Source organism: Lynx canadensis, chromosome C1, assembly GCF_007474595.2.
Source record: "Lynx canadensis isolate LIC74 chromosome C1, mLynCan4.pri.v2, whole genome shotgun sequence".
Lineage (NCBI taxonomy): Eukaryota > Metazoa > Chordata > Mammalia > Carnivora > Felidae > Lynx > Lynx canadensis.
The window spans coordinates 113,603,262-113,624,154 of record NC_044310.1 but is presented as its reverse complement, the minus strand read 5'-3'; the positions used below and the strand labels follow the sequence as shown (position 1 = coordinate 113,624,154).

Below are 20,893 nucleotides of genomic sequence, written 5' to 3'. Positions count from 1 at the left end.
GAACTGCGAGCGCATGACCTGAGCTAAAACCAAGAGTTGGGCTCTTAACCAACTGAACCACCCAAGTGCCCCAGAAAATCACTGTTTCAGAGCAGTTACACTCTAGCTTAGACTTGAAGGCCGGGGATTGTTGGACAGATGGTGGGGATACTCTGTTAAGAGACAATTTCTGTCACCAGTGGGGTACATGCTAGAACAGCAGAGGTGGATATGAATAATTGAAAAATTAGGATCTGACTTATTTTTTTTCATTCACCATCATGAGCTGTAAGAAGGACTTCATCTTTTGATCCTAACTTTAGCTTAGCATACTGTTGATGAGATATGCCATGCATTAAATTCAAAAGAGAATTTGTTCCTTCTTGACTCAGAAAGATACCAGATCTTTTTTTTTTTTTGAGTGGCTGATAACTGGAAATCTATGAATATCAATTATCTTTCTTTGCCAAATTTAAGTAATTGCAAAAAGAGAAAAGAAGAAAGAATACACACAATATTGGAAAATATATCATTCATGAACTTGAGGACAACAGAAAACATAAAATCATCTCTATGTCTTATCTTTTCCCCCAATACTTTAATTCTCCTGGCCTGGGAGATGGTTCTAAAATTCTCCCAGTTGCCTGATTTAACATTTATTTTCAAGCCTATGTCCACCTGTCTCTCCTGTGTAGAGAATTTTTATCGGATCACAGCTGAGTAGCATTAAAGTGAATGTCAGCATTTGAGGGAAATGGAATCCAGTGATGTCATTCAATTTATGGAAGTGGAACAGATTTCTTCAGGAAATACCTAAATTTCATGTTGCCTGATAAAAAGTATTTCCTAGGAAAGAAATATCTTGGAGTGTTCCTTTGAAGTAAACTCTGCTTCAGAGAATTCTGGCCCCTGCTGGAGTGCCCAGCTGGCTTGCTCCAGTGACCATATAGGAAAACAGATTGACTGTAATGGCGACCTTAGACGTTGGCTATATGAGAACACGGGAGTTATGTGTTGGGAGAAGTCTCTGGAATGACTGGAGCTCTCCAGCTTTTGCAGATTCACCTTAAAGACTATGAGGGAGAAAAAGAGCACTAGAATAGGAGTCTTGTGGGTTTTTTAAAAATTTTTTAATGTTTATTTTTGAGAGAGAGAGAGAGAGAGATACAGAGAGATACATAGCATTAACAGGGGAGGTGCAGAGAGAGAGAAGACATAGAATCTGAAGCAGACTCCAGGCTCTGAGCTGTCAGCACAGAGACTGATGTGGGGCTCAAACTCACAGACTGTGTAATCATGACCTGAGCTGAAGTTGGACACTTAACTGAGCCATCCAGACTCCCCAGGAGCCTTGTGTTCCAGTCACCACTTTGCCACTAATTGTGCAAACCCAGAAAATGAAAACTCTTAAGTTACCCAGAAATAATATTAGCACCCTATTGGCAGGCAAAGAGATAAATAAAATATCTAAGTCTAACGTTTATTTTGTAACAGTATTATCTATTAATCAGGATCTAGGCTATTGATATTATTTCTGCCATGGGACCCTATGTGCACATATGAGCCCTGGATACCACCAGCCAGCAGGATAACTAAAATCAGCTCCTTGGGCTCCAGTGACCCATTGTCAGAGCACATCCTGCTGCTCTACAGTTATCCCCATTCAAATTTTATACCAAGGTTGAGTATATTATGAAAATCTATGTTCTTCTTAAAATTTTAGCATTAGGAGTTAATAATTGACAAGACAATATGCTAACTAGGGTGGCCTTCCTTCCTTCACCTTAGACTACCTTGAGGATATCAACTAATGACATGATGTCTTTCCATGTGGCCCCGTGAAGACTTTTGTTTCACTAAGATGTATGAAGTTGTTTGTTTCTGCTCCTGGCTAGTGCTGAGATCTTCTGTCAAAAGAGAGAGAGAGAGAGAGAGAGAGAGAGAGAGAAGCAGAAAGTATATAGATTCTTGTTTCACTTTGGGAAACTTATGCCAGTTTACATCACTCAGCTTATATGATTTTCTTCAAATGCATGTGAGAAAGACTCTAACCATTCACTTCACTTCTGGCCTGGAACAGAAGAATTTTAGGAAAGAGATATTTTTAGGATCTTAGTAAGGGCCCGTTTCTCTGAGATTCTTATAATCCAATAATTCTTTTCCTATCAAGAGTGCTCAGTGACCTTGTTTACATAGCTGTTTTACAAGCACCAGAACTATTAAAAACATAGTTTGGAATGTATGATTTGCATTGTATCATGGCATAAATACCAAAAAGGCATTTTACAAAATAAAAAATACATGTATTTAATAAGAATATTTAGTTAAAAAAACTAGATTGAACTAAGCCCTCTAAGCAGTTAAAAGCACATATGTGTGTGTGTATATATATATACGTATATACATATATATATACATATATATATATATCTTCAAGTGTAATTTTTATCAAAGTTTCAAAGAAAATAAGAGATAGCATTTTTAATCAAGAGTTGTGGGAGGTTCTTTTAAGTCTGACATAAATTTCAGACACCTGGAAATAGAATATATTAAAAATGTTGTCCGTATAAATGTTTTAAAAACTTCCCTATGACCTTCCATAAAAATACATATATAATGACATCACTCCCTCAATAACTTAGAAAGGTAGTTCAAAATTTAATTAATGGGTAAAAATCTCCCACAAATGATTTTTAATAAATAACTTAAAGAGAAATCAAGAACACGAATATGTAAAAAATTGCTCTCAAATATATGAAAAGATATTCAACAATACCCATTAATAAAAAGGAATGCAAATTCATGCTACAAGTGATATTTTTCACTTATACTGCAGACACCAAAAACCTTATAATGTTGGCATGGGTATGGAGTAACCAGAGCTATTTCATACATTGTTAGTGGGATGGTAATTAATATTATATCAAAGAAAGAGCAATGTCTTCAAAATTAGAACTGTATGGTCTTCAACCCAACAGTTCTGTTTCTAGCAATGTATCCTACAGTCATAAGCAAATGTGTGCAATGGGACATATGTTAGGAGTTTTTATAGATTGGAAATTCCCCAGAAGTCCATCAAAACAGGGTTAATTAAGAATCGTGCTAAGCCCTGTAGGGAAACATCTCTGCCAGTGTGCCCTGGTGACCTCACACTATCTACGTGGTCCACACAACCAGAGCTTTGCACAACAGCTGATTTGAGGCTTGGCGGGATGCCTTATGCTCTTTCTGAAACACCAGAGGTTGGAGGCCTGCAATTAGCAGCTTCAAGGCCATATCCCACTCACTGCACCTGCTCCGTGGGAAGCTGTCATGACAGTTTCTTGTTGCCTCCTAGGTTCTGATAAGGCATGAGGCTTTCTGCCATGCACTCGCAGAATAGAGGTGCATCATCTAGAATTGGTGAACTAAAGTCTAGAATAAGATCTGTAGCAATGAAGAACCGTGTAGCTTATATTGTGGTCATCTGGCCCCTTTTTTATCACCTTTTTTTGGTGTGTGGGACAGGGACCATGGGGAACAGCAATGTTTGGACACTCTTGCCTTTGTTGACTCTGTAAGTTACAAACCATCTGAATCTACAAGTGGCTCCTTTGCCTTTACAGGTGGGTCAGTCAGGTCTTGGTCTTGGGCTTGCCTTGTTTTGTGTGTGTGTGTTTGACAAAGCCGTACAGAAGCATTATGCAGCCATTAAAAAGAATGAGGCAACCCTATATATTCTGGTGGGAACCATCAACAATATGATTAGTTTTTTTTATGTAATTTTATTTATTTTTTAATGTTTATTTATTTTTGAGAGAGAGACAGAGTGTGAGCAGGGGAGGGGCAGAGGGAGAGGGAGACACAGAATCTGAAGCAGGCTACAGGCTCTGAGCTGTCAGTATAGAGCCCGATGTGGGGCTTGAACTCAGGAGTCACGAGTCATGACCTGAGCCGAAGTCAGATGCCCCAAAATAATTTGTTAAAAGAAGGGAAAAATCATTGTGGACTGCAGTGTAAACAGTATCTGTGTTTAAAATTAGAAAGAAAATATGGACTTGACAGCAGACTTCATATAGACAGAAACCTCTGGGAGAGACTAAGGAGACAGACAAGATGGAAATTAAGAGAATGGGGTCAATGAAGATGGAAACCTTACTTTTCCCTGACTACTTTAAAAAAACGCTTTGAATTTTGCACTACATGCGGAAGTATTTTAAGGAGAAACTGAAATGATAGAACATATGACTTAAAAGGTTTCTTTTGCTACTAAACTTACAACCTCTGATTTATGTTTATTAATAGTTTTTTTAAAGCAATTACCACTTCAGAATATGTTATTAAATTTACTTATTTTAAAGGTTTATTTAAAATTTTTTTAATGCTTATTTATTTTTGAGACAGAGAGAGACAGAGCATGAACGGGGGAGGGTCAGAGAGAGGGAGACAGAGAATCTGAAGCAGGCTCCAGGCTCCAAGGTGTCAGCACAGAGCCCAACGCGGGGCTCAAACTCACGGACTGTGACATCATGACCTGAGCCAAAGTCGGATGCTTAACCAACTGAGCCACCCAGGCGCCCCTTAAAGGTTTATTTTTAAAGTTTGTTTATTTATTTTGAGGGAGAGAGAGGGAGCACCTGCATGAGGGGTGGGAACAGAGAGAGAGGGAGAGAGAGAATCCCAAGAAAACTCCACACTGCTAGTGCAGAGCTTGATGTGATGCAGGGCTTGATCTCACACATGGTGAGATCATGACCTGAGCCAAAACCAAGAGTTAGACGCTAAACCAACTGAGCCACCCAGGAGCCCCTAAATTTACTTATTTTAAATTGTCTTTCAACATCCCTGTCCTAGTTGTAGAATTCAAGCTTATCATAAAAGTTGACTTTTTTTTTTTTTACTTTCATTTATTTATTTATTTTTATTTTTTTTAACATTTATTTATTATTGAAATACAGAGAGAGTCAGAGCGTTAGCGGGGGGGGGGGGGGGAGAGGGAGACGCAGAATCTGAAGCAGGCTCCAGGCTCTGAGCTGTCAGCTCAGAGCCCAACACAGGGCTCGAACTCACAAACCGCAAGATCATGACCTGAGCCGAAGTCGGACGCTTAACCGACTGAGCCACCGAAGCGCCCCTCATTTATTTTTATAGAAATGTGTCTGGTACATAATATACACTCAATAAATATGGGCTGACTAAATGAAAGAAGTTTCCTTCTGTAATTATAAAAGGTAATATTTCCTGCCCAACTTTTGTTCCGGTGAGAAGTTCCTTCTAGGTCTGCCATGTTTGAAGGCCACCACCCTTGCTTTAGCTTGACATTGCCTGAAGGACACTTCTCTTAGAACTCAGGCATGATTTGGGGCGCCTGGGTGGCTCAGTCGGTTAAGCGGCCGACTTCGGCTCAGGTCATGATTTCGCAGTCCGTGTGTTCGAGGCCCGTGTCCGGCTCTGGGCTGACAGCTCAGAGCCTGGAGCCTGCTTCGGATTCTGTGTCTCCTTCTCTCTGACCCTCCCCCGTTCATGCTCTGTCTCTCTCTGTCTCAAAAATAAATAAACGTTAAAAAAAATTAAAAAAAAAAAAAAAGAACTCAGGCATGATTCAAGACTGGCCAGAAATAATGCAACTACTTATTTAGTGATCAGAATAACCACAGATCACCAAGGAAACGGTTTTCCAGATCACATGGCGGCGTAATCGATCTTTTCTTTCTTTGGAAACTCAGTTGCAAGGCTAAAGTAGAGGGCCTATGTGGAAAAAAATAAATGAAAGAAAATAAGGAAAAAGATAATAAGTAAATGCAAAGTGGAAATAAAGAAGAGGAAAGTGGGAGGAATAAAAAAAAGAAAAGAAATACTATTTTGTGTGGTATTTTGTGATTTTGTTTTACCCCTAAAGCAGCCTTGTGAGGGAAATTATTATGGCTTATATCACAAACGTAAAACCAAGACAAGAGAGATGGATAACCCACCCACCCCATCCCTATCCCCCAATAACCACTGTGTAACAGAAATAAGACTTGAGCTCAGATCTGTGTAACTGTTCAACTGGAGACCCTTCTAATGACCAGACATTCTCCCAAGGATGGATGATCCCTCAATATATGAGCGCAGCCTCTCGTCCTTATCCTGGCCTCTGCATGTGTACAAGACTTGAAACCACAGTAATTGCTTCCATTTTTCTTTCTACTTTAAAATTTGAGATTGTTGTGATTCGTGGACTTGATAATTTTATGTTTCCCCACATTTTATAATAGCAAACTGGAATATAAAAACTTCTCTTCTCTTCCATGTATATTAAAAGTGAACTAATTGTGTTGAACATGGTGGAGGGAGTATTTCAATACTAGCATTAAAAAAAAAACTCACAAAAATCTTTGTTTTCATTGACATGAGCTAAAAGAACAAATGAAAAATTCCTTCCTATTTTATTTTAACTGCTATTGGGGTGGGGGATGTAACAGGTTTCAGTTATCTGATAAGACGTCTTGAGCCTGGCTGAATTATTATAACCATCGATAAAATATTATAGAATTAGCCATGCCACAGTTGAATATGTGTATAGCCCAAAAGAAGAGTACAAATGGAGGTCCACATACCATGAGTTTACATATTTAAAGGGTTACAAATAAGCTAACAAGCTGTTGAATAAAATATGTTCCAGTCTCCTGCTTTGATGAATGTAACTTACCTGGTACATCCCATATGTTCAAGCCCTGTCTACAGTGGAAACAGTTGCCCCTTGGCCACTGCTCAGACCTATGCATCCATGGTCCATCCTCAGGATGGCAGATGAGGAGAGAACCATTCAGGCCCACAAGGCACTTTCAGAACTGTTTTGGCAGGAAGCTCTGGGTTGCTGTGTAAGGAGATTGTGTTTTATAAGGGTGGTAGCAGTTTTCCATAGTTGTTTCCCCTTGGCTCCCCCATGAGGCAGGATGGAACTGGGAAATGGTCAAGTGGGGCCCACCTGGGTTCTGGCTCCACAGCAGGAGCCCGTTTTGCCTGGGTGTATGGGGGATACTGCAGTTAGGATTTTTAATGAGCTCCTTGTTTGAATGCAGAAACATACATGATTTAACCCACTGTCCAAAACCTAAGGTAAAAATAATGTTAAGTTCACTCAGAACAAGTTGTAAATATGTGTTGAACCAGTTGGGCTGTGTCAGCACCTGACGTCTATGAGTCTGTAAAAAGATGCTTATTTAGAGACAGGAACCATAGGCTAGCAATTGACAAAAGTCAGGCCAAGAGCAACACTAAAGATACTACTGGAAAAAAAATAAATAAATAAAGGTGGCTGGAATCTAGCCGCGGGTGCAAAACATGCTTATAGATTGAGGACATAGGGTTGCTCCAGCAGAGGAAACAGGGAGAGCTGATTTATGCTGTTGAGGAAACTGATGGTTTCTGCTGCAATAGTTGTACATCACCTCTTCTTTTCTCCCCCTCAGGGAGACTGCAGACATCCTACCAACACTGTATATAACACAGTTGCCCAGGATTAAGGAGGTCCAGAGGGTATGAGGCTTTCAGTTTTAAAAATGGGAAAGTTTCCGGAAAACCAGGGCAAGATGTTGACCTGAACTTGGGGCCTGATTTACTAGGAGGGCCACTCTATGGAACCAGCAGTAGCAAAAGCGATAGGGGAGGTAGTGTGTGCAGTGGATAAGAGATGGGGTTCTGGGTCGAAGCGCTTGACATTCCAACAACTCCACCTCTTGGCTGTAAGGCCTCAGTCAAGATGCTTTAGCATCTTGCTCTGTGTGCCATCATTTTCTTCATCATTAGTCTGGAGCAGAGAACAATACCCAACTCAAAAGTCAGAAGTAAAATAATGTAAGTAAACTCTAAGCCTAGTGCCCAATGTACAAAATGAATCAATGCATGCCACTGTTGGTATTATTAGAACAAAAACTTATCCAAGAGAGAGTTCTGAGGCCAAATCCAACTGACACATACAGAGCAAAGTTGGGCTTGGGTTCAAACGCAAAGCCAGAGCAAGGTAAATGTGGACCTGGAGTGTTAGGCAGGAGGCACGGGCACAAACAAGGCACTTTGTATGACGAGGGGGATTGGTGAAATCAAGGCTCCCTTGTACTCAATGCAAGTCTGTGTCTGGGTCAGAGATTACTCGCTTTCTGTCCCCAGCAACACAGACATAGGGTATTTCTTGTGCAGAAATGAGGGGACACTGGGAATTTATAAAAGACTAGATTATGGAAACAATAAAGAAGAGGTAATTCTTGATGAACATGTAACCTTTTATATCCTCTCATTTTTGACCCCAAAGTAGTGACAAAAATAAGACATCATATATACAGTATGCCTTTTAAAGAGATCAAACATTCCAGAAAAGTTACAAACTGAGTCATCAGTCAAGTCAAATAGTAGAGAAAAAGCCCTAAGATGGTGACCTTGGGAAAGATTTTGGGCTGCTATTATCTCATGTGGCCAGTTTGGTATTTTTCTTTTTTTAACTATTTAAATTCAGGCTACTGTTTAAAAATCAAAAGATTTCATGGGAAAATTGGGGTTTCTGGTCTCATTTCAAATGGCAGAAACTCATAACCTTTGAGAACATTCCAAAAGTCAGTGATGGGCTCTTCCTGCATAAGGGCCACGGACTCTACCCATGGTTCACCAAGCACCAAGCCAGTAGCCATCAACTTGACCCATGGTTCACCAAGCACCAAACCAATGCAAGTTGTAATGGTTGAAAAAGAAGACAGCTGTTTGAATCTATTTTCATCCACTCTCTGTTAAAAAGTGGACTATCAGAGCAAAAGTGAGACAAACATTCACAAACTGGAAACTTCAAAAGTACCAGAAATCTCAGTCTGACAGAAAAAGGAATCTTCCAAGCAGGAAGACTCTCAAATTTAAACTGGGCCAGGGAAAAAGCCAATAAAGAGGAGTTAACTCAATGCCATAGAAGTAACATCAAAGATTTAAAAAGAGAAGCAAACCCCAGACAAACAAGAGGACTGAGATCAAAGGAAGAGAGAGTGGCAGATTCTGGACCTCATACGTTTAACATCAAAGCAGGTTTCTTCTGGGACTCATCCGGTTGAAGCCCACCTGTGACATCAGCAAGCCCATCAGGTTACCAGATGGACTATGTTGCCCAAGACACTGAGACTGTGAGTGGAACTTTACAATCCAACCTCTGGTTTTGATGCCCAATAAGATCAATGAAAGGCACACTATGCAATTTGGCAGGAACAAACAAACAAGAAAAGTAAGCAAAGAAAGGGGCTAGATTGACCAAAGCAAAAGAACAATCATAAGGCAAAATCAGTTTTTAAAGTAAATCGCTAGTGCTCTTTTTTTGAAGCAATTCAACAAATATTTGTTGGATTTATTAGGTTTGAATCCTACCTCTTTTATTAAATATTCAAAAATGAGTGAGATATTGTCTGTGTCCTTGAGAAATGTTTTTAGAGAGATGATTCCAAAACATTCAGCTAATGTTTATTCAGCATCCATTATATATCAGGCATCATTTCAAGTGCTTGGAATATTGGAAGATGTCAGAGAAAAAACAAAGACACTACCCTCATAATGCTTACATTTTAGCAGGAGAATCAAACCATAAGCAGTAAATATAACAAGTAAATTACATAGTGAGTAAGATGACACATGCAAAAATATATCTAGGTAATAGGTTGGAAGTTCAAAGACAGACAGAAACAGGTTACAGTTTTGAATATGTTGTTCAGGGTGGGCATCACTGAGATGGTGTTAATTGAACAAATATTTTTTAAAAATGTGATTTTGTCAAAGGCTATTTGGAAAGAACTGGTTCAGGGTATCTTGTCCCCTTACACTGTAACAATTATATAGCGTTATGAGCCCATGAACTAATAGAAGCTGGTTTCCAGCTCTGCGATCCATATACTGAAGACCTTTGGGCAACATCATACAGATGATGCTCTCTGAAATATAATCTCTGTTCAGTATCATCAGTATCTGCCCCAAGGTGGAATATGCCAGAGTCTGAATGGACAGGAAGGATCATATCATAAGAATCCTGCACAATGAAATTAGTGAATGAAGAGGTTCATAGCGTACAGCAAGGTTTGGCTTGAAAGCAAAGATTAATTTAAGGAGACTCATTAAAGTTTAAAGGAAATATATGGGCAATTGTAAACATAATAATGATATGTGGGGCAATAAAAATAATAGTTTGTACAACACATATATTTAAGGGACTGAAAAAAATTAGAATAGAAATTCCGGAAATCAAAAAAAGAAATAAATCAAAAACAATACTTTTTAGAATGATGACTGAATTTAAAAATGTAGAACATGACCCTGAGAAGATATCCTCCCTACCTGTAGAACAAGTGATAACAGATTTTTAATTACTATTCTTATAATACTATATAATTACTAGTCTTCCTAATTTGAAAACAAATGAAAATAGTCAGTGACCATAAAATTCTAGCAAAACATATCTCTCTTTTTCTTTTTCCACTCAATATAAATGGAAAACTAGAACTGACCAATAAGCCTTTTTAAAGGAGAACACAATGTATTTAGTTCCAGTGTTCTGAAAATCTAAAAACCAGAAGGAGCTTCTATAGGATGTTGGGGGAAAGTTAGTCTGTTTATTAATTCAAAACAAAAGTCAGTCTCTTGAATTGCTATTGAATAAAATACCAATATAGATTATCACAACCTTTAGACTGAAAAATATTAAAGGAATTACTGTCCATATAGATTTCATTCAGAAATTGTTGAATCTAATGCCACAAAATGACAGTTTGGAAGAACTTCTTAACTGAGAAGTTTCTTCAGTATGAACGACACTGATAACAGTAAGCATTTATGCCAGGATCTGTTCTTAACCCTTCAGGTATAGGAAAGCTTTTAATTCTCACAACACCCAGTCACACTAAGGTGTTTATGTGACAGAAGTATCATCATTACCCTCATTTTGTGTATGAGGATCACGAATCAAATAGAAGTTATGTCTTTTTCCCAAGGTCCCACAGAAAGTACGAAACAGATATGGGCTTGAATCCAGCCAGAGAAGTTCCTGAAGCAGTGTCTTTAAACACTTGGCTGTGAAAAGGGAGATGAACACTGATATAATTTATAAATTTATGCAATTTCCTGACAAATTGGTACATAACATAATACCTTAAAAAGGAATTTCAAACTGGAAAAAGTAGGAAGACTGATTAATAATAATCATTATTATAGTTTAAGTAAACAAAATTAGAGCAAGTAGGGGCTGAAGAAAAAACACAAAACAAAACAATCTGTGCTTCATAGAAAGTAATCCAGGGGCACCTGCATTGCTCAGTTGGCTAAGTTTCTGATTCTTGGTTGCAGCTCCAGTCATGATCTCAAGGTTTTGGGGGTTCTTCCATCAACTGATGAATGGATAAAGAAATTGTGGTTTATATACACAATGGAATACTACTTGGCAATGAGAAAGAATGAAATATGGCCCTTTGTAGCAACGTGGATGGAACTGGAGAGTGTTATGCTAAGTGAAATAAGCCATACAGAGAAAGACAGATACCATATGTTTTCACTCTTATGTGGATTCTGAGAAACTTAACAGAAACCCATGGGGGAGGGGAAGGGAAAAAAAAAGAGGTTAGAGTGGGAGAGAGTCAAACCATAAGAGACTTTTAAAAACTGAGAATAAACTGAGGGTTGATTGGGGGTGGGAGGGCGGGGAGGGTGGGTGATGGACATTGAGGAGGGCACCTGTTGGGATGAGCACTGGGTGTTGTATGGAAACCAATTGGACAATAAATTTCACATTTAAAAAAAAAACGGTTTTGTGGGTTCAAGCCCCCCATTGGGCTCTGCTCTGGTGATGTAGAGCTTGCTTGGGATTCTCTCTCTCCTTCTCTCTGTCCCTCCCCCACTTGCACTGTCTGTCTCTCTCGAAACAAATAAACTTAGAAAAGTTAAAAATTAATAAAAAGAAACTGATTCAAAGCCATTGTTTGAGAAGCTAGGTGATCTTAGTGACGGTCTTCCAAGTCAGCTTCATAAAACAGTAACCACTGCAGAGTCTATATAGTAAAAACGTGTAAGAGACAATAAAAAAAATAAGAAACAAAATAGAATAAAGCAATGTAGATAATATTTATAATTACAGCAATAAATTTAAAAATTATCTACAATTCCACAGGGGGTAAGTAGTCTCATACTGCTTTAATAAACAAACACCATACATATGTGGTTTACAAGAAACACACTTATTGTAGAAATAAACAAAAGTGTTTTTTGGTTTTTTTTTTTTAATAAAAATTTGGAATCGGGGACAAAGATACACCACATAAATTTATAGAAAAAGCAGGGTTGGAAAAAATAATACCACTGAAAGTAAAAATTAACATCAGAAGATAAAGGCCATCATAAAATAATAATCATTGTGGTCCTTATTTAAAAACACCTATACTGGGGTGCCTGAGTGGCTCATTCTGTTGAGTGTCCAAGTGTTGATTTCACCTCAGGTCATGACCCTGTGGTTTGTGGGTTCAAACCTCATTTCAAGCTCTGCACTGACAGGGTGAAGGCTGTTTGGGATTCTCTCTTTCTCTCTCTCTCCCCTTCCCCCGTTTATTGTCTCTCTCTCTCTCTCTCTAATAAATAAATAAGCAAACATTAAAAAATACCCACTTATGCTAGGCAGATGTATGTGTCAAGTAAAATATCAAATACAAAATTAAAAAAAAAAACTATCTGTTCCTACTATTTAGATATTTGTTAACACTACCCTTACATGAGCTGCCCGTGTGGCAGTTCCAGGATAGATGCCCAAGAGCCAGACTAAAGGAAGTGATCATTAGTTTTCCAGTTCTGCTGCCAGATGAATGAACTAATGGGCGGCATTAAAGGAGAAAAGTCAGTGTTGTGAACTTGGGTGACAGTCAATCAGATGCCAGCTGAAGTAAGCAGAATAGTTTGAGAATGATCAATATTCATTTTTTGCAAATAATAGTCAAATAATTTGGCCATCGGGGCGCCTGGGTGGCGCAGTCGGTTAAGCGTCCGACTTCAGCCAGGTCACGATCTCGCGGTCTGTGAGTTCGAGCCCCGCGTCGGGCTCTGTGCTGCCTGCTCAGAGCCTGGAGCCTGTTTCCGATTCTGTGTCTCCCTCTCTCTCTGACCCTCCCCCGTTCATGCTCTGTTTCTCTCTGTCTCAAAAATAAATAAACATTAAAAAAAAAATAATAATTTGGCCATCTCAGGTCATGAAGAAGAGTGAACTTAGTGTGAATGGCTTGATGGACAGAAACATTGTCCAGAATAATATTTTAATTTTTATTCTCACAGTTTTGGTAAACCAGATAAAAATATGAATGTAAATGATCTGAGGAACAGAATTATTAATGCAGAATTAATAAACACATACCAAGTACAGCCTACAAGGGTTTATGAAGTATTTATATAAAATCAATATTATATGTGTAGGAAAGAATCAATATATGAAGCACATTTTTCCATTCTAACTTACAACAAACAATAATTCAATAGTATAATTATAATCCCAAATTTTCAGCTACCTGAAAAATTTGAAAATATAAGAGGTCAAAAAATGTACCCTGACACTCAAATGTGCAGAAACATCGTTTTGTTTCTTCTCCCCAACTGAATTTGACATGCTTATCAGCCCCTGCTTCCCTTGACAGCAGAAAAATCCAACCCGGATGATAAATTATAACTTGTTAATGCCTACTTAAGACTTAGTGCACTGTGTAAGTATTGGGTTATATTGATGTTTCCTATTTCCTCTTCTTCTTCCCTTTTCCCTGGGCAGATCACTGGCTGGGGTGGGGGAGGGGGGCTGTGTATTTTCCAGCATTAGAGGCAGTATGGGATAAAGGGTTGGCTTCTACAGTTGCTGTCCATGGTACTGGCAATGGGCTCATGCTTTGAGGTCTGGTCACTTGGCCTCTCCCAGACCTCCAGGTCCAACCACCATCCTCAGTCCATCCATATCCCCTAGCCTGTGAGACCCTCAGCAGCCTACCTCACACTATACTAGAATAACCAGGTCGTGGTGAAGAACCCTCACACCTTTCTGTATTATTTCCCTCAGCCATTGATAGTCTGTCTCCCTTCTGGCAAAGTTTGCTCTGGGTTCCTGCTGAACTAGAGGCATCTCTAATAGACTTTAGCCATCACTGTTTTGGGAATGAGGGGGGGAGATACCTCTGTGCTTTCCAAAATCCATCTTGTGATCAATATGACTGTCCCCCAGGCCTCAGCAGGTTTCAATCTTGAAGAGAATCAAAGAACAGGGCCTACACTGATTTCTAACTATACTCTTGTCTCTTGTCTCTACCAAATTTATCCAAAAATCCCCCACCCAGGCTATAAACAGCTTTTGCTGTCCTTAGTGTGATTGAAAATTACAATTTTATAGTAGATTGTACACTCTATATTACTTGACTTCTAAAATAAATTTCTCTACCCCAAATCTTTCAAACACTAATTTTTTTCTATTTAAAAAAGTGGTTTTTTTCCTCTTTCTCTCTTTTTTCAAGTATTTCCTGTAATTCTTATTTTCCTAAATCACAACTGAGTGAAGTAGAGCATTAAAAACATTTTTACAAATTGAGGAAGGTGGCCAACATTTAAAAAAGTATCATTATATGTTTTAAATTATAAAAATGAATAAGAACTTATGTCCACACAAAAACCTGCACATGAATGTTTATAGCAGCTTTATTCGTAGTTGCCAAAACTTAGAAGAAACCAAGATGTCCTTTAGTAGGTGAATGGATAAATAAACTATGGTAGATCCAGATGGAATATATTCAGCAGTAAAGAGAAATGAGCTATCAAGCCATGAAAAGGCATGGAAGAACTTTAAATCCATATTACGAATTGAAATAACCCAATCTGTGAAGGCTACATACTGTATGATTCCAATAGTATGCCATTCTGGGAAGGGAAAAACTTCAGAGGCAGTAAAAAGATCAATGGTTGCCAAGGGTTGTAGTTGGGGGGCATGGGAGAGGGATGAATTGGCAGAGGACAGAGGTTTTTTTAGTGCAGTGAAACTATTCTATATGATACTGTAATGGTGGATACATGGCATTATACATTTGTCCAAACCCAAAGAATGTACAACACCAAGGGTGAACTTGAGTGATCATAATGTGAGGTTCACCAGTTAAGACAAATGTACCATTCTGGTGAAGGATGTTGACAATGAAAGAGGCTATGTATGGGTGAGGACAGAGGGTAGATGGAAACCTCTGTACCTTCCTCTCAGTTCCATTGTGGACCTAAACTGCTCAGCACCCAAAAAAAATGTATTTACAAAAAATAATTAAAAATGACAAATATTCCATTTAGTTCTTACGTTATAAATTTGACTTATGGAAACAATGTAGAAAACAGAAATGGATCTTTTTTAATGTAACTGATTCAAATTGAAAATATTTGAATACTGCAACAAATCAAGAAGGAAGATTTTATACAAGTTATCAAAGAAAGAATTGCACAAAATATTTGTGAACTGAACAATTTCATTGGTGTTTTAAGTTTTCCACAGTATTTCCCAAGATTTATGAGCCATTCTTAAATAGAGTCAAAGATAACATTCCCATAGTTTTTCTCAGAGACAAATCTAGGCTTGATCTAAATACTTGACAAAAGATGAAAATTAGAGCACAAACTGATTTATTATTTAAAGTATGAGCACGTGTATTTCAGGGCCAATGAAGCACATGTGTGGTTCAATCAAAGAGCCTATTAATTTATGATCTATTAATATACTTGAACCTATCAGGAGTTTCAATATAATACCCTGTATTCTTATTTTATGGGGATTTCTTAAAAACCAATGGATAAAACAGCATTCATTTCTCAGTTTGAATAAACAAATGAGCTAATAAATGATTTATGTTTAAAATAGGAGTAGAAAGATATCTCTTTAATGTGATGTGCTGTCAGAATCAGTATAGTATATACTCAGGAAATACATAAAAATTACTGTTTTGTTTTTGCAAAGTTCTATATCATGAATTTAAGAAGTTTTTACAAAGACAGTGAAACAAGAGAAACATGTATAAAAATTGGCTCCAGGGGTACCTGGTTGGGTCAATCTGTTAAGCTCCCAACTCTTGATCTCAGCTCAGGTCATGATCTCATGGTTTGTGAGTTTGAGCCCCTTGTCGGGCTCTGTGCTGACAGCTCAGAGCCTGGAGCCCGCTTCGGATTCTCTGTCTCCCTCTCTCTCTGCCTCTCCCTCGCTCATGCTGTGTCTCTTCCTCTCTCAAAAATAAATAAACATTAAAAAATGTATTAAAAAAAAGCAACTTGTATTTTACTGGAAGAAAGTGGTAAAAACTAATAATAATGCAAAAACTAATATCTCATGTTCTTCCCAGAGACAGCCATAATTAACAGTTCAGTGCATTTCCTCCAAGTTTATACTGTAAGAACAATTTTTGTTGTTGACATCATACATTATACCCAATTATAACTTGCATTTTTCAATCAATATTATGTTCATTTGCCATTTTATCACGTGTTCAGTAAACACCAATACTGACAACTAAGTAACCTTCTATCATACTAATTCTTTATCATTTCCTTTAAAGAAACCGTATGGCATATTTACATTATTTCCTATCTTTCATTTTTATAGAAAATAATTTGGATATAATCATGTACATAGGCTCTTTTGCTACGATGCAGACTTTTAAACTAGGTCTCCCTCCGGGTGAATTGAGGTATATTATGTTTGTCCCTTGGCTTTCATTTGGCCATACTATCTCAGATGTTTGGACCAGAGATAAATATAACGTTGTTGATTTTCTTTTATTTTTTTCACCTTCTATAAATTATTGTTTTATTTGGTATTAAAAAGGTTCAGAAAGGAAGTGAAATAGTTTTGTAAAATAAGCCCTTAAAAAGCAAGCAATTATAGTTATTTTTATGTGGGCTAATCAGTATCCTTTTAAATGTGCAATCAAGTGGCATCTATAATTATTTGAGCCACTTGGCTCACACATACAATTGAAACTACTAAAATTCACTCTCTTTTCTTTCCTACTCCTTCAGGGCTTATAACTAAGAGTTGATTTTTTTTCTCTCTCTCTCTCTTCATAAAGCTTAGTTTTGGAGGAATTCCAGTACCAGGAAAACCTGGAACCTTTTTAAAGAAAAACTTCCACGGATGTATTGAAAACCTTTACTACAATGGAGTAAACATAATTGACCTGGCTAAAAGACGAAAGCATCAGATCTACACGGTGGTAAGTTAACATCTTTCTCAGTGTGGTGATTTCTAACATGTTGGAGTAAGTCTTTCTTCCATCCTGAACCTCTTTATAATGTGTTTATATTACACACTTTGAGGTCCTATCAGCCTCCCAAGTGGAACTGGGGAGCAACAGAAAATGCAGGAATCGAGTCAGTGTGAATAACGTTATGAGGAGTAACAAAGCATGAGAGGCACCTGAAGAATCTTATTTTCCTGTCCAGCTGTGGGTAGTGTTTGCAGCTTCCTCTGTGTTAACATAAATGTCTTTATTATCTCTGTGAAATGCAACAGTAGAACCACAGATTCTGTTAAATTCTATAGCTTGGGAGTTATGTATTTCTCTACTTATCATTTGTATTAAAATTTTGAATGAGGGCTTAAACCTTTGTCTTTGAGATTTCCTCTGATGAATTTATCATGCTAGCAAGTTATATAATTTTCTAATTAATTAACTAATATTTATCTTCCCCAATAGACTACGAGTTTCGTGTCAGACCTGTCTCTTTCTTGTTCACCACTGCATTCCCAATACTAGCAGACTGCCTTGTATATAGTAGGTGCTCAATAATGGTGTTGATATTTACAACTATATTTGTGGATTGGTTTAGTTCTCTCTGTTTTTATTTCATATATTTTGTATCCCTGTTGTTTAGTACATGCACAGTTAGGATTGCTATGTCTCCCTGGCGGACTGGCCATTTTGTCATTACATAATGTTCTTCTCTGTCTGTGATTGTTTTATTTGCTCTGAAGTCTACTTTATCTGATATTAATATAAACACTCTTCAGTGTTTTTGATTAACATTTATACGAAATGTCATTTTTTTCATTTGCATACATTTAACCAGCCTATATCACATATTTGAAGTGATTTTCTTGTAGACAGTAAATAGTACAGTTATTTTTAAATCCACTTCATCAATCTCTTTTAATCGGTGTATTTAAACCATTTACATGTAATGGTAATTATTGGTGTGTTGGTGCTCAAATGCCTGTTTATTTTTTGTTTTCTGTTTGTTACCTCCATTTTTTATTTCTCTTTTTCTCTCCACCTTCCTGTGTTTTTCTTGAATGACTTTTAGAATTTTGTTTTGATTTATGTAGTGTTTGAATGCATCTCTGTGTATACTTTTTGCTGGTAGTTTCTTTAGGTATTATAAATATGCATCTTATGACAGTTTACTGGTATTTCACCAATTTAAGTGGAGTTTGTAAATCTTACCTACCTTTACATTCTTTTACCTTTTCCTGTTTATTATATAATTCTCTTAATTATTATTTCCTATCTATATAATTGGAATCATAATAAGTGTTATTTTGCTTCAACTGCCAAACCTAATTTAGAAATCTCAAAAGAAGAAGAAAAATCTGTTTTACTATTTTTGCTTACTGTTGTTCTTTATTCCTTCCTGAATTTTCCAGATTTCTTCTTTTATCATCTCATTTCTGTTTAAAAAAAATCATTTTTTGCCATTTTTCGAGGTGTATGCTCATGACAAATTCTTAGTTTTCCCTCAATCTATAATGTGTTGGTAGCTATTCCATCCTTGAAAGATATGTTCTTTGAGTATAAGACTTTGGGTTGAATGCTGTTTTCTTTCAGGCCTTGAGAATGGAGCCACTTCCTTCTGGCTTCAATGGTTTCTGGTGAAAAATCCACCATTATTAAAAAATTTTGCCCCATGGATAAGCTGTCATTTCTCTTTCAGTGCTTTCAAGATCTTTCCTTTGTCTTTAGTTTTTGCGAGTTTGACCATTATGTATTGTGTGATTTCCTTAGGTTTACCCTGTTTGGATTTCATTCTGTCTCCTGAATCGGTGGCCTCTTGTCTGTCACTAAATTTGGGAAATGTTCTGCCGTTTATTTGAGTATTTTCTAGTCCTCTATTTCTCTTCTCCTTTCTGAATGTTACAAATATGAATGCTGGATCTTTTACTATAATTCCACAGGTCCCTAATCCTCTGTTCATATTTTTTTTTCTTAGCTCTTTTGTCTTGTGTTCAGACTGGGTAATTTCCATTGTCATATCTTCAAGTTCACTAATTCTTTCCTCATTCTGTTACTTCATTCTGTTTCCTTCATTCTGTTACTGCACATATTTGTTAATTATTTTTATGTCTGTTACTATATTTTTCAGTTCTAAATTTTTCATTTGTCTTTATTTTCTGTTTCCTTGCTACTACTTTCTGTGTTTTACTGGATATTTATATTTTCTTACTTGTCTCAAATATCTAATTGTTCCTTGGAGGAGTTTTATTATAATGTCTGCTTAAAAATACCTGTCATGTAATTCTAACATTATTTTTTCTCATCTCAGTGCTGGCATCTGTTGATTGTCTTTTTCATTCAATTTGATGTCTTCCTGTTTCTTGGTGTGACAAGAGATTTTTTTTTTTATTTTAACCTGGACATTTTAGAGATTATACTATGATGAATTGTATTTAAACCTGCTCTATTAGCTGTCTTCCTCTGACAATATTGCAGTAGTAGAGAGGGAGATATTACCTCCACTCTGCTAGGGGAGGGTAGAGTCCAGATTTTCCACTCAGCACCTATTGACTCTTAAGGGTAAGGTGGAGAGGGATGAAAGTTCCAGCTCTCCAGTAACACTTAAGTGATAGCTCTCCCTGGCTGGGGTATATATGAAAGCCTCATTACTATTCTTCATGGCACATCCCTTAACATTACAATGTGTGTGTGTGTGTGTGTGTGTGCGCCCTTCTTATTACTAGACTGTGATAAATGTCATGACTCTGCACTAAGACATCTTCTACACCATCCCTACAGCGGATGGGTACGGTTCCTCTAACTGCTGAGTGGGGGTAGACAGTCCAAGTTCTACCCCACATGTGGTTTCAGTTGATACTACAGGTAGAGGCTTGCTACTCTCTGACAAGGCTTAAAGTCCCAGCTTCCTAATCAGTCTTCTTTGACACAGCCTTGGCCAGGAATTTTGACATCTTGTTGCAGCATGAATGAATGGAAAGAGGGCCACAGTTTTTCTGTGGTGTTTGGCTGGCATAGAGCAGTTATTGTCTGAAGATATTCTGTCTTACTATGCCATTCCTTTCCTGGTTCTTTGATTATAGAGAGCCAACTTCTAATTGGGATTCACTTTTGATCTGCACCAGTTTGTCTCTCCAGGTTGCTGACTGCTTCAGCAACAAGTCTTAGATGTAAATAGGCAAAAAACAAAAATCTGGGGGAACTTTCACTGTTGTTCTGTGGGTCTCAAGATCCTTATGCATGCTTTCTTCTCTCAACCATTCAGAGTCTTCTTAGGTTTGTTTCATACATAATGTCTGGCAGTTTTTATTTGTACTTAGTAGGAGAAATAGAGAAAATTATACTACTCCATTTTTCCAGAAGTGGAAGTCCTTTAAACTGATACTCCTAAAACCCATGACAAGAGTAGGCCACTGTATCATAGACAGGCCAAACCTGATTCTCTTTGTGATCTGGCTAGTGGACTATTTGGAAAACCCATAGGTCTTAAATGACCTTGATGTTTATTTTCCCCTTGATAAGTATACCTTATAATGAATATTGTATTTCATTTGGGTTTTTGGATTTTGTACAGGTAGTACATTTTTTTGTTTGTTTGTTTTTGTTTTATTTATTTTTGAGAGAACATGAGTAGGGGGTGGGGCTGAGACAGGGGATCTGAAGCAGGCTCTGCA

General features: G+C 37.5%; 1 protein-coding gene across 2 annotated transcripts in view; it reads left to right on the top strand.

Moving 5' to 3' along the window:
* CNTNAP5 (contactin associated protein family member 5) overlaps positions 1 to 20,893 on the top strand; it is a 798,355-nt gene that overhangs the window by 390,415 nt on the left and 387,047 nt on the right. For both annotated transcript variants that reach the window (XM_030326880.1, XM_030326879.1), the window contains exon 7: positions 17,061 to 17,204. In XM_030326880.1, the coding sequence (XP_030182740.1) occupies positions 17,061 to 17,204 (144 nt within the window). The remainder of the gene's footprint in view (positions 1 to 17,060; positions 17,205 to 20,893) is intronic.